Source organism: Meles meles, chromosome 2 (assembly GCF_922984935.1).
Source record: "Meles meles chromosome 2, mMelMel3.1 paternal haplotype, whole genome shotgun sequence".
NCBI classification, from domain to species: Eukaryota; Metazoa; Chordata; class Mammalia; order Carnivora; family Mustelidae; genus Meles; species Meles meles.
Window position 1 is genome coordinate 56,092,207 of NC_060067.1, and position 13,774 is coordinate 56,105,980.

The 13,774-nt window shown below is 42.2% G+C and overlaps 1 protein-coding gene across 2 annotated transcripts in view; it reads left to right on the top strand.

Moving 5' to 3' along the window:
- The first annotated feature begins 10,918 nt into the window (after nucleotides 1-10,918).
- The window catches only part of FAM184B (family with sequence similarity 184 member B), a 181,459-nt gene continuing 178,603 nt past the window's right edge, over nucleotides 10,919-13,774 (top strand). The window contains exons 1-2 of one of the 2 annotated variants that reach the window (XM_045991685.1): nucleotides 10,973-10,993; nucleotides 11,076-11,470. In XM_045991685.1, coding sequence (XP_045847641.1) covers nucleotides 11,324-11,470 — 147 coding nt within the window. In that variant the 5' untranslated portion in view covers nucleotides 10,973-10,993; nucleotides 11,076-11,323. Of the gene's footprint in view, nucleotides 11,471-13,774 lie in introns of both variants that reach the window. The other variant, XM_045991695.1, reaches the window with a different exon arrangement.

Consider the following 13,774-nt stretch of genomic DNA (forward strand, 5'->3'; position numbering starts at 1 on the left):
CATATACCCTTTCTTAGGAGGCTCCTGCAGAACGTGCTTCGCCAAAACAAAGGAGTAAATCTAAAGAAGGTTTGGGATCTGGGAAAGAAGACCTCACGAAGGAATGCAATGAAGGAAAGTGCTGGGATGGCTACCGGGTCAAGTAAGTAGGATGGGGGTTTCAGGAAGTCGGTCTCTAGGAAACTGGGAACAAAGTGAGTGCATGGAAAATGTGGAAGGGAGCGAGACAGATGTTGGAACATTAGGGAAAATCAAAAGGATAAGTTCATGGGATACTAGATTAATGTTAAAATGAGGCAGTTAGAAGTACACCAAACACATTTTTGGATTTTGGATGATGGACACATTCTGGAGCGTCACTATGTTATGAATATAAATCTCAAATTTTATTTCAGTTTTATGTAATTAGTTATTACAATTTTAGTAGTCAGATTTTAGAAGCTTGACATTGAAAATATAATAAAATTGTAGTCGTATCACCAATTAGATCGCTTCTTCAGGTATCATACTCCACAACTGCATTAGATGCCCCAGTAAACCATGCACTGCAGTAGGCTTTTTCAGGGGGAAAAAAAAAAAGTTATTATAACATTTTTGTAAAAAGAACTTTGTCCCTTGCTTAGGAAAAATCTCAAAATTCTCCTCTTTACAGAAATGATGCATAGCCTATAGTAGTACTGTCAATATCATTCATTTAAATTTTAGCCTCTGTTGATTCAAAAGCATAAGGAATTACCTACTTTAAAAATAACATTTTGAAATTTCATACTGTTTCTCATCTTCCATACTGTTTTTGCTATCAAGCTACAGTTAAATATAGTGACAGCATAATGCTTTAGGGTTTTTTTCTGAGTTTTGATTGAAGATTTTCCCCATAATTTGTTTATGTCATTATTATGTAATCAAATAAATTTTTACTTAATTGCAGATGATTATGGTGGTGATGTGCGTTTTCTCTTTCATCAACTCTATTGTGTAAACTGTGCCAGGTCAATTTGTCTATCTGCCTTTTTTTTTTTAAGTAAGGGATAATATTCCCACAGTGAAATAAGAAAAGTACACTAATCTTAAGTGTACTTTATGATTTTTCACATGTATACACTTGTGTGTTTTTTTTAAGATTTTATTTATTTATTTGTCAGAGAGAAAGAGAGCGCAAACGGGGAGTGGAAGAGGCAGGCAGAGGAAGAAGCAGACTCTCTGCTGAGCAAGGAGCCAGATGCAGGACTTGATCCCAGGATCCTGGGATCATGCCTGAGCTGAAGGCAGACGTTTAACCAACTGAGGCACCCCTATTTTCTTTAATTCATCTGTTAACTTCTGTGAATATTTTATAGTGTATATAAAATATTAGTACAGTATGATACTGATTCCTAGGTGAAGAAGTTTATTGGGAATATGTGCTCAAAAAGTTCCTGCTGACAGATTGCTTGGTCAGTTTGGAGATGTCCTTTGTACACCGATTGCCATGGGAGCTCAGAGAGCATCTCCAACTGGAATAGTCAGGTCAGGACTGCCTCAAAAGTGTGACCTGAGCTGAAAATTGACAGCTGACAGGACTGAAATAGGAGAGAGGACAGGAAGGACATTATAAAGCAAGACCTAGAAGAAACTGCCAAGGTTTGTTTGGAGCCATTAAAGCAATTTTCAAAGTGGGGCCTGGTATCCACAACAGCGTCACTGAAGGGCTTGTTTATATGCCTTACTCATACCTCCTAAATCAACATTTCTGGTATGGGGTGTTTGAAATGCTCAATTTTACCAAGTTCGTGATAATTTCTAGGTTAACCAGAATTTTAAAAGTTCTAATTCCAGAGGTGCCTGGCTGGCTCAGTTGATAGACTGTGTAACTCTTGATCTCAGGGTCCTGAGTTCAAGCCCCACAGTGGGCATAGAACTTACTTTAAAAAAGGGGGGGGTGCGCCTGGGTGGCTCAGTGGGTTAAGGCCTCTGCCTTCAGCTCAGGTCATGATCCCAGAGTCCTGGGATCGAGCCCCGCATCAGGCTCTTTGCTCAGCAGGGAGCCTGCTTCCCTTCCTCTCTCTCTGCATGCCTCTCTGCTTACTTGTGATCTCTGTCTGTCAAATAAATAAAATCTTAAAAAAAAAAAATTCTAAATCCATGTAAATTCTCTGGACAATACTTGGGTTTATAGTTCAGAGGCAAAGTGATCAAGTGATCAAGGAAACTGAGAAATGGCTACACTGAAATATTCAGCCATAGATAGGTCAGCCATATTACCAGTACTTAACTCGGTTAAAAACACATGCACATCCATTGAGTACTGAGCACTCTACTGTTGTGTAATCAAGAGAATTAAAAAGCACCAATTCCATTCCTTTTTTGAATGTTGGAGAGTTCTATTGTTTAATTATCTCTGAACTCCAGAAAAAAACCAGAAAGGCAGCAGTATTGCTGCCCGATTCACTTCCTACCTGTTTTCCCTAAGGCAAAATTAGATGTACTTTGCAAATTGGTTGTTAACTCTTTCAAGTATTGAAAAGACTACTACCATGAACTGCTCCTAGCTCCTGTACTCAACTCTTCTTTTACCCGTGTTTCACACCTTTGTTACGAGTAACACAATGTTAAAGTAGGAGGATGAAAAAAAATGATTACCAATGCTAGAGTTCCTAGACTCATTTCCCACAAACTGTTTCCAGAACCATGTGGAGCTCATGGTATTCATATTAATATTAATATTGATGAGAAATAGAAGCAGCAAAATGTTCACTTTAGCCCAGAAGGCTGACCTACAGCCTGTATAATTCTGATAAGGATCAAATTGTTGCTGATTGCTACATTCTTAAAGGATCTCATGACTGCCTGTATATCTCACAGACAGTTACTATTGAACCGAATGGGAAGCATCAGAGAAATCTTTTAAAAGTTGATTACAAGTAGAAATTTAAAGAAGACATTTAAGATCTAATACTCCCTGACTGTCCCCTTGAGCACTAAGCATATAACCACTAGCTTCATATGGCATAAGTGTAGCCCTTTTGCCCAGGAGTCCTGTCCCCATGCTACTTACCTAAATAAATTCACGAAGTTGCACCAATGTCCCAAGAATTCTTTCTTGACCCTTGTGCTCCACACCCCTGCAATAATATGATCTGTCTATAATATTGCCACAAAACATTTTATTCCAAAGCATCATGTCCTGTGGTGTTGTGTTGAGATACTATAATCTCAGTGCAAGTGTTGTCTTTATTTTCCTCCTGTGGAGATAAGATGGAAGACCTGATCCCAGGCTACCCGTGGGAATTCCCAGTCGAATGGGAGGACTTTGAAAGAATTCACCCAGAGCCAAACAAAAGAGATAAAAGCTTACTGGACACACAGCAAGGGGGCAGTGGGCAGGACAGCAAAGGATAAGCTGTCTGCCATAGGGCAGTGGTGAGGGGCTAGTTATAGGGCAGAGTGAGGAAATACAGAATTTTCCCTTTTTTGGGAACTGTGCCTGGTTGTAATTGGTCAGTTAGGGCTATGGCTATTTCTAGGTGGGTCACGGAATGAGCCTGATTACATTCAGCTTGGTGGTCGCTATGGGTCCTTTTACCTTACTCAGATGTCCATTGCTCAAGCTTCTTGCCTGAAAGCAGGCTCTACACTACCTTCGATGAAATTCTGGTACTAGTTAATGTGTGTGAGGATTACAATAAAGGCATGGTGCCAATTTAAGCTCTGTGTTCATTTCTTGCATTCTTCCCCCCAAAAGGAGGGAATCTTTGACAGAGAACTTTAGCTTTTTAAAAATATGGTAAAGGTGCTACCCAGAAATCCAGAGCTTTGAGCAGATATTTGAGGGACTTGCAAGCTAGTCTAAAAGATGAGTAGTGTTAAAAAAAAAAAAAAAAAAATCCAACCAAGTAATTTGAGGGTCTGACTGGCTTTATTAAGCAATTCATGAGGCAGGCATCATCCTGCCAAGTAAGTAGAAAGGAGCTCCAAAATGGAAGGTTTTATAGGAAGGAGGGTGAGGCAAGGAAGTTGTCAGCAAAAGAAAGAAAGGATTCTTCCAGGCAAGGTCACTTTCCCTTTGGGAGGAATGGCAGGGGGTGTCTTCATGCAGATTATCTCATCATCCTCTGTGACAGATTACCTTAATGATTCTTTTTTTTTTTAAAGATTTATTTATTTATTTGACAAAGATCACAAGTAGGCAGAGAGACAGGCAGAGAGCGAGGCAGAGAAGAGGGAGCAGGCTCCCTGCCGAACAGAGAGCCCGATGTGGGGCTCGATCCCAGGACCCTGGGATCATGACCTGAGCCGAAGGCCGAGGCTTTAACCCACTGAGCCACCCAGGTGCCCCTACCTTAATGATTCTTATCAGAAAATTCCTGACTGACCAGTTAAGACAACATTTGTGGGGGAGCTTGAAACCACGATTAACATTAGACATTGAGCCCTGGTTTGGCGACTTGGCCTAAGTGACACCATTTTGGGCCTGTGGTTTTCTTTTTAACAGTAGGAATAAGGCACAGTAGGGAAAATGGCCTTCTATGTCAAGAGGTTAAGTGAAATAAACACTCAAGAATGTGATCTTGGTTTTAGATGAGTAGTAGAAGTATATTAGTAGTAATAACAATCAGTTTCCCCCGTGCATCTTAACTGATAAGGAGAGAAAACTCTGACAAAGCAAAGGCTAAAAGATTAGTAAATTTCTATTAAAGAGATCACCTAAGGCAGCACCTAGATTATCAGTGTGGTAAAGATGAATTATTCAATACCTGTTGAGACAACTGTCTAGCCATCTGGAAAAACAGGTCTGTATTCTAACCTCACACAGAAAATATAAGATCAATAGCTTTGCCTATATAAAAATTGGAAAAAAATTATAGAATAAGCATGTCAACCAAGAAAAGAATTCACTGAAAATTTAAGCAACAGTTATCTGGGCAATTCGGATTGTAATTTGGGAGGCACAGATTCAGATAGAAACCTGAATTGTGTTCCAAGAAAGACCGAGAGAGCAGAGTTATATAGGCAAAAGTCTATGAGTGTAGTTCTCATTTAGGTCCTCTATGCAAAGGAGGGATTGGAATTAGGGTAGCTGGGATTAGTTGGATTAATATGAAAAGGAGGGATTGAAATTTGTTGAACATATTGACTCCTTTGGAAGTGAAGAGTGCAGGTGATTCAGGTGTTATGTGTTATGGTGAGGAGGAAATTAAGCCCAGGCTAAGGGCTTACAGCTAGCTGAAAAGTTCAGTTTCTAAGTTGAGGACTTGCATAAACTCCTCCTACCCTAGCCTTCCCAACCCTATTATTATTATTATTATTATTATTATTATTATTATTATTATTATCATCATTATTATTATTATTATTTTGCAAGAGAGAGAGAGCATGCTATAGCAGGGGAAGAGACCAAAAGGAGAATTAGAGAGATCATCTCAACCAGGTTCCACACTCAGCTTGGAGCCCAACTCGGGGCTTGTTCTCATGACCCTGAGCCGAAATCAAGAGTAAGATGTGGGGCGCCTGGATGGGTTAGTTGGTTAAGCATCTGCCTTTGGCTCAGGTCATGATCCCCCTGCTCAGCGGGGAGCCTACTTCTCCCTCTCCTTCTGCCTGCTGCTCCCCCTGCTTATGCACACACACACTCACTCTCTCTCTTAAATAAATCAATAAAATCTTAAAAAAAAAAAAAAAGTAGGCTGCTTAACAGAGTGAGCAACCCAGGCCCCAACTCCCAACCCTATTTTAAAAAAGAGACTCTCTTAGCTAAGGTTGCTTGCTTTACCTTGGAAATCTTTTACAAGCATAAGAAAGCTAAAATAAATCACTTACAGGGTGAAATGTTTGCAATATATACCACAGGCCCAGTGCTAAAGGCCCCTACAAGGAAAGATCTTGTAATACATGTTATACATGTTAAAATTATTAAAAATTATTAAAGACAATTTAGGTAATACAAAACTTCAATATTTCATGAAGTGGACAGACTCTTTGTTCAGAGACTATAAAGAGGGTAGAAGGCAAGAAGCTTTTATAAGGGTAAGGAATAAAGAACAAGGGGTGGGGTGCCTGGGTGGCACAGTCAGTTAAGCAACCAACTCTAGGTTTCAGCTCAGATCATGATCTCAGGGATGGAGCCCGGCGTGGGGCTCCATGATCAATGCAGAGTCTGCCTAAGATTCTCTATCTCTCCATCTGCCCCTTCCCCATGCTCTTTCTTTCTCTCTCTCTCTCAAATAAATAAATCTTAAAAAAAAAAAAAAAAAGAATAAGGAAGAGAAAAATGGAAAATATCTGATGGCTAGGGCCACACAGTCAACCTTGTTTGGAGATAAGGAGGAAGAGGAAATAAGTACAGAGCCCAGAACTGGCTTGGCATTTGAGGATTGGCTGACTGGATATATTGTGTTTCTGGTCAGGCAAAGCACTAACAAGGACACAGAAGTTATCTTAAGTTTCAGGCTGTTGATGTGACATTCTGAGCACTCTGTCTTGGGCCTAGAAAGTTATTTCAACACAAGGAAGAAAACCCAGTGAAAACAATGAAAAAAAAAAAAAAAAAAAAAAAGGTTTAATTCCAGCAACTGATCAGTTTCTGGAAAGGTCTTCCAACAGCCCTACTAATATTCACGTAAATGGTGTGTAGAGAGAGACACTCTTTACCTATTAAAATGGAAGCTCTCTGAAGATCAATACCTGCTAGTTTTGGCAAGGGTATGGGAAAACACGCATTTTTGTGCCCTCTTAATGAGAGTATAAATTGGCATAACTTCAAAAGAATGGTATAACAATATATCATCAACATTTAAAATTTGCTGACTTACTGAAACTGGTTTATTAGGATTTATTCCTATGGAAATACTTGCACATGTGTGCAAAGATCCACGTATGATGTCATGTAGGAAGTTATCTTGATTCAGTGGTAATCTCCAAATACACTATCAGACAGGCTATCCCATATGTCATGGACAGGAAACTCCATAGCCCAAATTAAGATGCTCAAAATCACATGGTTGAGTCAATCACTTTTCAATAGAAATCAGTTAGATAGTTACAGTTAAGACATTTGGGATAAGGTGCCAGGGAGCTAGAAGGACCATATTTACCCAAATCCTGTGTTAGGCAGTGTTTATGTCCTATCTGCTGCATTGACCTTCACTCCTGACAGGGCTGTTATGGGGACCACTGTGGAAATTGGAAAGGCAGCTCAGCAGATAGAGGGGTGCCTAGAGCTGACACATGCTTCTATCAGAAATGTGCAGAGCAAGTATGCCTGGTTAGAGGTCTGCTGTGAGCCATGCTTTCTGTGTTTTTCTGGGACAGAACATATATATGGGGTTAGGATGGGTGTGAAAAACGAATAGCATTTGGGGAGATAATGTAGCTATCGGCCTGAAGGTGATATCATCTTAACTTACAACTTGGCCTTTCCATTATTTTCAGTTAGTAACCCTCTTGTTTGTTCCATCTTTTCCACGTATATTCCATTCTATCTTTATTGTGTCTTGCCGTATGCTTTCTATACTTAACACATCTTAACAATTCTATCTCATAAGCTATTTGCTTTCCCATTATATTAACACACGAGTTTTGTATGTCCTATTTGTTTTCCCTGTCCTTTAGAACAGAAGTGAATATTGTTGGGTGCCTGGGTGGTTCAGCTGGTTGAGCATTGAATTCTTGGTTTTAGCTCAGGCCCTGATCTCAGGGACTTTAGATCAAGCCCCATGTTGGGCTTCACGCTGGGTATGGAACCTGCTTAAGATTCTCTCTTTCTCCCTGCCCTTCCCCCCACCAAAAGAAAGAAAATACACATAGCAAACATATATGAAACATCTTGCTTAAAATATAAAAAAAAGATTTCAGTAGGGGTTAGGATAAATGTTATTTTGTATAGAGATACTGATTGTTCAAAATAGGAATGTATATCTTTAATGACAAAAGAGGAAGATGTCTATTTTATATGAATGAATAGGGTTCAAAAACATTATGTACAGTATTCCATTTGTTTTAAATATGCATTTATGTATATAATATCTTCTAGATGTGTACAGAAAGGACATCTAAAAGAATCTTCTCTAAAATATTTAGAGAATAAAGAATATTCTCTAAATATTAAGTGTAGGATTGGGGGTAATTTTTTGTTTGCTTCTTGTATTTTGTCTTATTACAGATGAGTTTTTTGGGGAGAGGAGTACTTTAAGAGGCTTACATTTCTATAATCTACAGAAAGAACAAATCAATTATGGCTTTTAAGAATTTCAGATTACCAGCATTGTGCTCTTCAAAGTCAGACAGACTCAGATCCATTACCAGCTGTATAAAATCGGGTACTTAGCCTCCCTTATCTTCAATTTCCTAGTCTGTAGAATGACAATGATAATAAGTACCTTAGAAGAAGTAAGAATGTGTGCAAAGAGCATAGCACAATGCCAAGATCATATTAGTGGTCTAATAAATGTTCCCACCCACACACCATATTTGATACAGTGCTTAATTCCCTTCCGCCCTCTATTTCATTCCTGATAGTGTGAAAAGAACCTACTAATCATAGTGCTAGGAAATCTCAGCAGCTGCAGAGAACTCTTTCCAAGATAGGTCAGCTTATATTATCTTCCTACTTAGTAGCTGTGGTTCAACAAAGCCTGATAAAGGAGTCTGGGGTTTTCCTAGGCTTCCATGAAAAATGTGAAAGTATGGGGTGCCTTGGTGTCTCAGTCAGTTGAGTGTCTGCCTTCGGCTCGGGTCACGGTCCTGGAGTCTCGGGATGGAATACCGCTTCGGGCTTCCTGCTCAGCTGGGAGCCTGTTTCTCCCTCTGCCTTCTGCTCCCCCTCTTGTGCTCTCTCTCTTACCCTGTCAAATAAATAAAAATCGAAAAAAAATTTTTTTTGAAAGTATAAGGTATCCCACTGATGGGGCACCTGGGTGGCTCAGTTGGTTAAGTGTCTGCTTTTGGCTCAGGTCATGATCCTAGCGTCCTGGGATCAAGCCCTATGTCGGGCTCCCTGCTCAGGGGAGTCTGCTTCTCCCTCTTCCCCTTCCTCTGCTCCTGCTCTATGTCACAAATGAATTAAAAAAAAATCCCACTGGAAAATATTTCAGCCCCTAGACCTAATAGGATCATATTTAAATAAGTAAAACTTGGGGTTAGATCACAGTCTTAACAAACCTTAGTGTGAATTCTCAACCCCATTCAGACCAGATGTCACTTTTTAAAATAATGTTGTTACTATACTGAAATTCAGAGATAATTTTTTAAATGAGCACACACATTTTTAAAAACCAGTATAATTTCTTGATCGTAAGATAAATAAAAGGAAAATCATTACAATTAAATGTATACTTCAATATATAAATGATCTGATATGATTAACTCTATGACATAATGTATTATTCCACTGCTTGGACATCTGGGTAGACTCACCATGAATGGGTCAAATACAATACAAGTGTGTTGTATTGGCAACCAAATAGCATGAGCCATGTGGCCATTGATGATGTGATTTTCCAAAATGGTGAACAACTTTTGGTAACATTTTTGGACTAAAAAGGCTAATTTCCCTTTAGTTTACACAGTGGTTGAATTCCTAGGGGTAATAAGACCCTGCAGAAAGTACTTTAAAGGGAGCTTGTTTAAAATGTGGGTTCTTGGACACTCAACTTCAAGTATTTTGACTCAGGGAATCTAGCATAGGACCAAGACACTATATCAAAAGAGATTTTGGTTCCAGCATTCTGTTTTCTAAATGCACTGGGAAACAGAGATGTTGTCTCAGAGAGGAAACCTAAATATAGTAGGAACCACAAACCCAGGTTGGCCATTCCTACCCAGTGTAGAATCCTGGGGCCAGAGTAAGAAATTTAGAATAGGAATATCTTGGTTCAAACACAACTGGGCTACTTGCAATTGCCTGGCTTGGTACAAATGTTCTGGATCTACCTTCTTATCTATAAAAATGGGTATAGTTACCTGCAGTGTAGAGAATGGGATTGTGGTTTCTGAAACCCTTTGGAGCTTGCTTGCTTTATCAAGATGACTAAAACTCTTGATATAAAGCAGTCTGTAAAATGAAATATATTAAGCATGAAAATTGCTTATTATGTCGATGCTATTATTTACATGTTAGGAAAATCTGGGTGTTGTCACTTTGCCCCACAGCCCACTGTTTGAACCCAGAGAAAGCGAGCCACAAAGAAATTTGATCACTAACTCCTGCACTCAACAAGCAAAATAAAAATGCACAAACTCCTAATCCTGACAAGATTCTGGCTCCATCTGGCCAGTGGCCTAAGAGCGTGGATACGGATGAGTCACACTTCCCTTTCACTGAGCTCGGTTTACTTAGACTTTCAGCTCTGTTAGTCAACCACTCCATTCCTCTTTGCTTCCTCCTTTCCCACACCTGCTACCATCCCTTTGGCCTCTCTGATGACTTTTCCTCTGCGCTCCCACCGCTTCTTGTACTACGCGTTCCTCTCTTCCTGGTCCCAGGTATCTGTCACCAGCTCCTCTCGGCCGCCCCTTTGGCTTCTTCCTTTTGTTCGGTGATTTCTGGCAATCCTCCCGCAACGTCCGGGCTCCTCCCCCCAAGATGGGGGAAGGAGGGCTGCTACCCGCAGTTCCGACTGGGGCCCACACTGTGCACCCGGGTCCCGGTACCTCGTCGCGTCCCCGCGACTTGCTCTTACCTCCCTTTCCCTCTCAAGACCTTCCGGCCCCAATCTTTGCCTTCAGCGGCGAGCTCTGAGGCTCCGGAGCCTGGGGCTAAGGGTGCTGGCTGGTCAAGGTGCCCAGTCCCTCGCCGCTCGCCCACCCCGCAGAACATCGCCAAGGGCCCCTTCCCAGACCGTGCTCTCCGGCTGCCCGAGGCTGAGGCTGGCCCTAATTCTTCCTTGGCTTGGGATGCCCACCACCGGCAGTCGCTGCTGAGTCGGGAGCCAGGAGCCACCCACGTGTCCAAGAGCGCGGCGCGGGGCCAGCGCAAACCTCTCCAAGGCCGGCGGCTTCTGGTCGCTGAAGCTCCACTGTTGCAGGCAAAACCCGCACCCGCCGGAGAGCGGCGCGCGGGTCGCAAGCGGCACGTGCGGATCCTCGGCGTCTCGCCGCAGGGTGCGGGTGCCCGCAGAGCCCGCCAGCCAGCGAGCGAGCGTCGGAGCAGGGAGGGTGGGCTCGCGAACCGACGGAAGGCCAACACCTCGGGGCGGCAGGGGCCGCGCGGCGGTGCGGGCGGCAGGACTGCAGTGCCACCGCTCCGGAGAAAGCCCACACGCTCACAGGCCCGCGCGCGCACGCACGTGCACACCGCGGGCAGCGAGAACACGAGCGAGAACCCTTGAGTGTTGGACGCGTTATAGCCATGGCTTCTGTCCTCAACAGCAAAATTCACGCGTCCGGGACTTGCCAGGGCTCCAAAGCTGATGCCCGCGGTGGCGCCGGCTGGAGAATGGACTGGGATCCCGACATGCACGTGAAAATGTGCAAGAAGATCGCCCAGCTCACCAAGGTAAGGTGAGGCGCTGCGGGCCGGCGAGCTGCGCGCCCTGGGTGAGGTGCCCAGGTTGGGGGAGAGCGGACGCGCCCAGGGGAGGCCCAGGATGAATCTGGGCAGAAACTTTGTCTGGGAGGCCAATCGGTAAGGGAAGCAGTCCCAAACCTTGGTAAATTGACCTTCTGGAAGCACCTCTCTGGAGAGAGAGGATCCTTAGCAAAGAAACTCCAACAGACTGCTTGCTGAGCAGGTGGTCTGTGTTCCCAAGGTGGGAAACATAGTTGAATCAGTGCTAGTGTGTATTGTGTGTGTGTGCGCGCGCGCACGCACGCATTTGTTTTCCTTTGCCAGTTCTGCTCAAATGATCGTGTCTGGAATGTTGTGATTTTATTCATCGCTGTACTTTACAGCTGGGGAGGTCATGTGGACTCTGTTTAAACACTTGATTAATTTATTCCTTCATTCAACAAATATTTGAGCCATTTGTTGAGTGCCGGCAGCTTGCCTGGCACCGTACTAAACCTGGAAGGCAGCCCAGGGGATTTACTATTAAACTGGGTGCAGATGTGTGTAAGAGCATAAAAGGGGAAGTGCACCATTCCCCCATTAATTATTGGATTACCAAAGACCTTGGGAGGTCAGCCAGCCCATCTTCTTACGTCCTCCCTGGGACAGTACTGAACCTCTCCAGGACCGGATGAAGACCACCAAGAAGATGCCACCTTGTCCTTGGTTAACCCTCTGCAGCTTCCCTATTAGGAGCTCCTTGTAGGTTTCGTCTCTTGTGCCTTGTGTATAGATGGAAACAAGATTCCATTCTAACGCAAGGTTCCAGTGGGAGAATATAGCCGTTTGCCTTCGGGTTTCCTTTTGACATCATAATTAACTCCTGATACCATGACTGCTAGTGGAAGGGTCAGGTCCAGATTCTGTCCAGCAGTATATGGGAAATGCTCTCTTCCCTGTCTTCCTCCCACCTCCCCATACCCCCCCCCCCCCGCGCGCCTTTTTTTTTTTTTTTGGTAGGTTCACAAGCTCTTTCCTATTTTGCCAGAGGGAAGGGAGCACAGGGACTTGAAAACGGACACTAGCTGCCTTCTCCTGCCCCTCCTATCAACTTCTCCACATTCTTGGCATATGAGCCTGTTTCCAAACAGTGATCTCTTTAGTCAAGGATTGAAAAAAGGGATTGGAGATACCCCTTGAGGGTTTGGCATGTGTGGCTGGCACCACTGATCTAATCTACATTTATCCAAATGTGACATCAACCCCTAAAAAATATTGATTCAAGGCTCTAGACACAGTATAAGCCATCTCTATCTTTAAAGAATCTAAAACGTTTTTGTAGACACAAGTTTGAAATATGTAAAGAAAACTCAGACACTACTATATAATCAATTGCTAAGTTGGGTATTTCAAACTGTGAGTTCTATAGAAGTGGAAACAAAGGGTAAGTAATTATGGGCAGGAACAGTTAGGGGAGATTTTTATGGAAGAGATGAACCCTTTAATTCAGTTTGAATTTATAGAGTGCCTACTGTGTGCCAGGTGATGTGCTGAATATTGATGGCATAAAATTAAGACATGGTCCTTACCCCTGTGTATAACAAACACTTGAACAGATCATTTCAATACAATGTGGTAAGCATTCCACTCTGTAGTATTTATGGCACACCTATTAAGTGCCAAGCACTGAAGCTAACAGCAGTGGAGAAAGCAGCATGATCCCTGGCACACAGTAGGCAGTGTTTCTTCAAAGGATAGTTTGCATTAGAAATCATAATGGATTCTTATTATGTAGTGCCTCTCTTTATGGTTTTTATGCTAATTGCTTAAATTAGACGTTTTAAAATTGATATCAATGTGCTGCCTTTCTTTTGGCTAATGTTTGTGTGTCACATATTTTCCATCTCTTTAGATTGAATCTTTCGGTAAGTTGGTTGTATTTCTGCCAGGTGAATTTAATCTTTGTGCATTCATTGTGATTAGTAATATATTGGGGCTTATTTTTCTATCATGTTTTATGTTTTTGTGTGCTGTCCTTTTTCGTTCTTCCTTTTCCTCTATCCCTGCCTTCTATTGAATTAGTAAAATGATCTATATTTCCTCATTTTCCACTGCTGGTTTGAGGGCATTAGGCTTTATTTCTATTCTTCTCGATCTTGTATTTTTCAACATATGTACTTAACTGTAATTTTTTCTAACAACATTATGGTGTAATTCTTTCTTCCTGTAAAAGATTTTATTTTAAGATTTATTTAGTTATTTTGGAGAGAGCAAGAAGGGGAGCGGGGAGGGGCAGAGGGAGAGAGAATATCT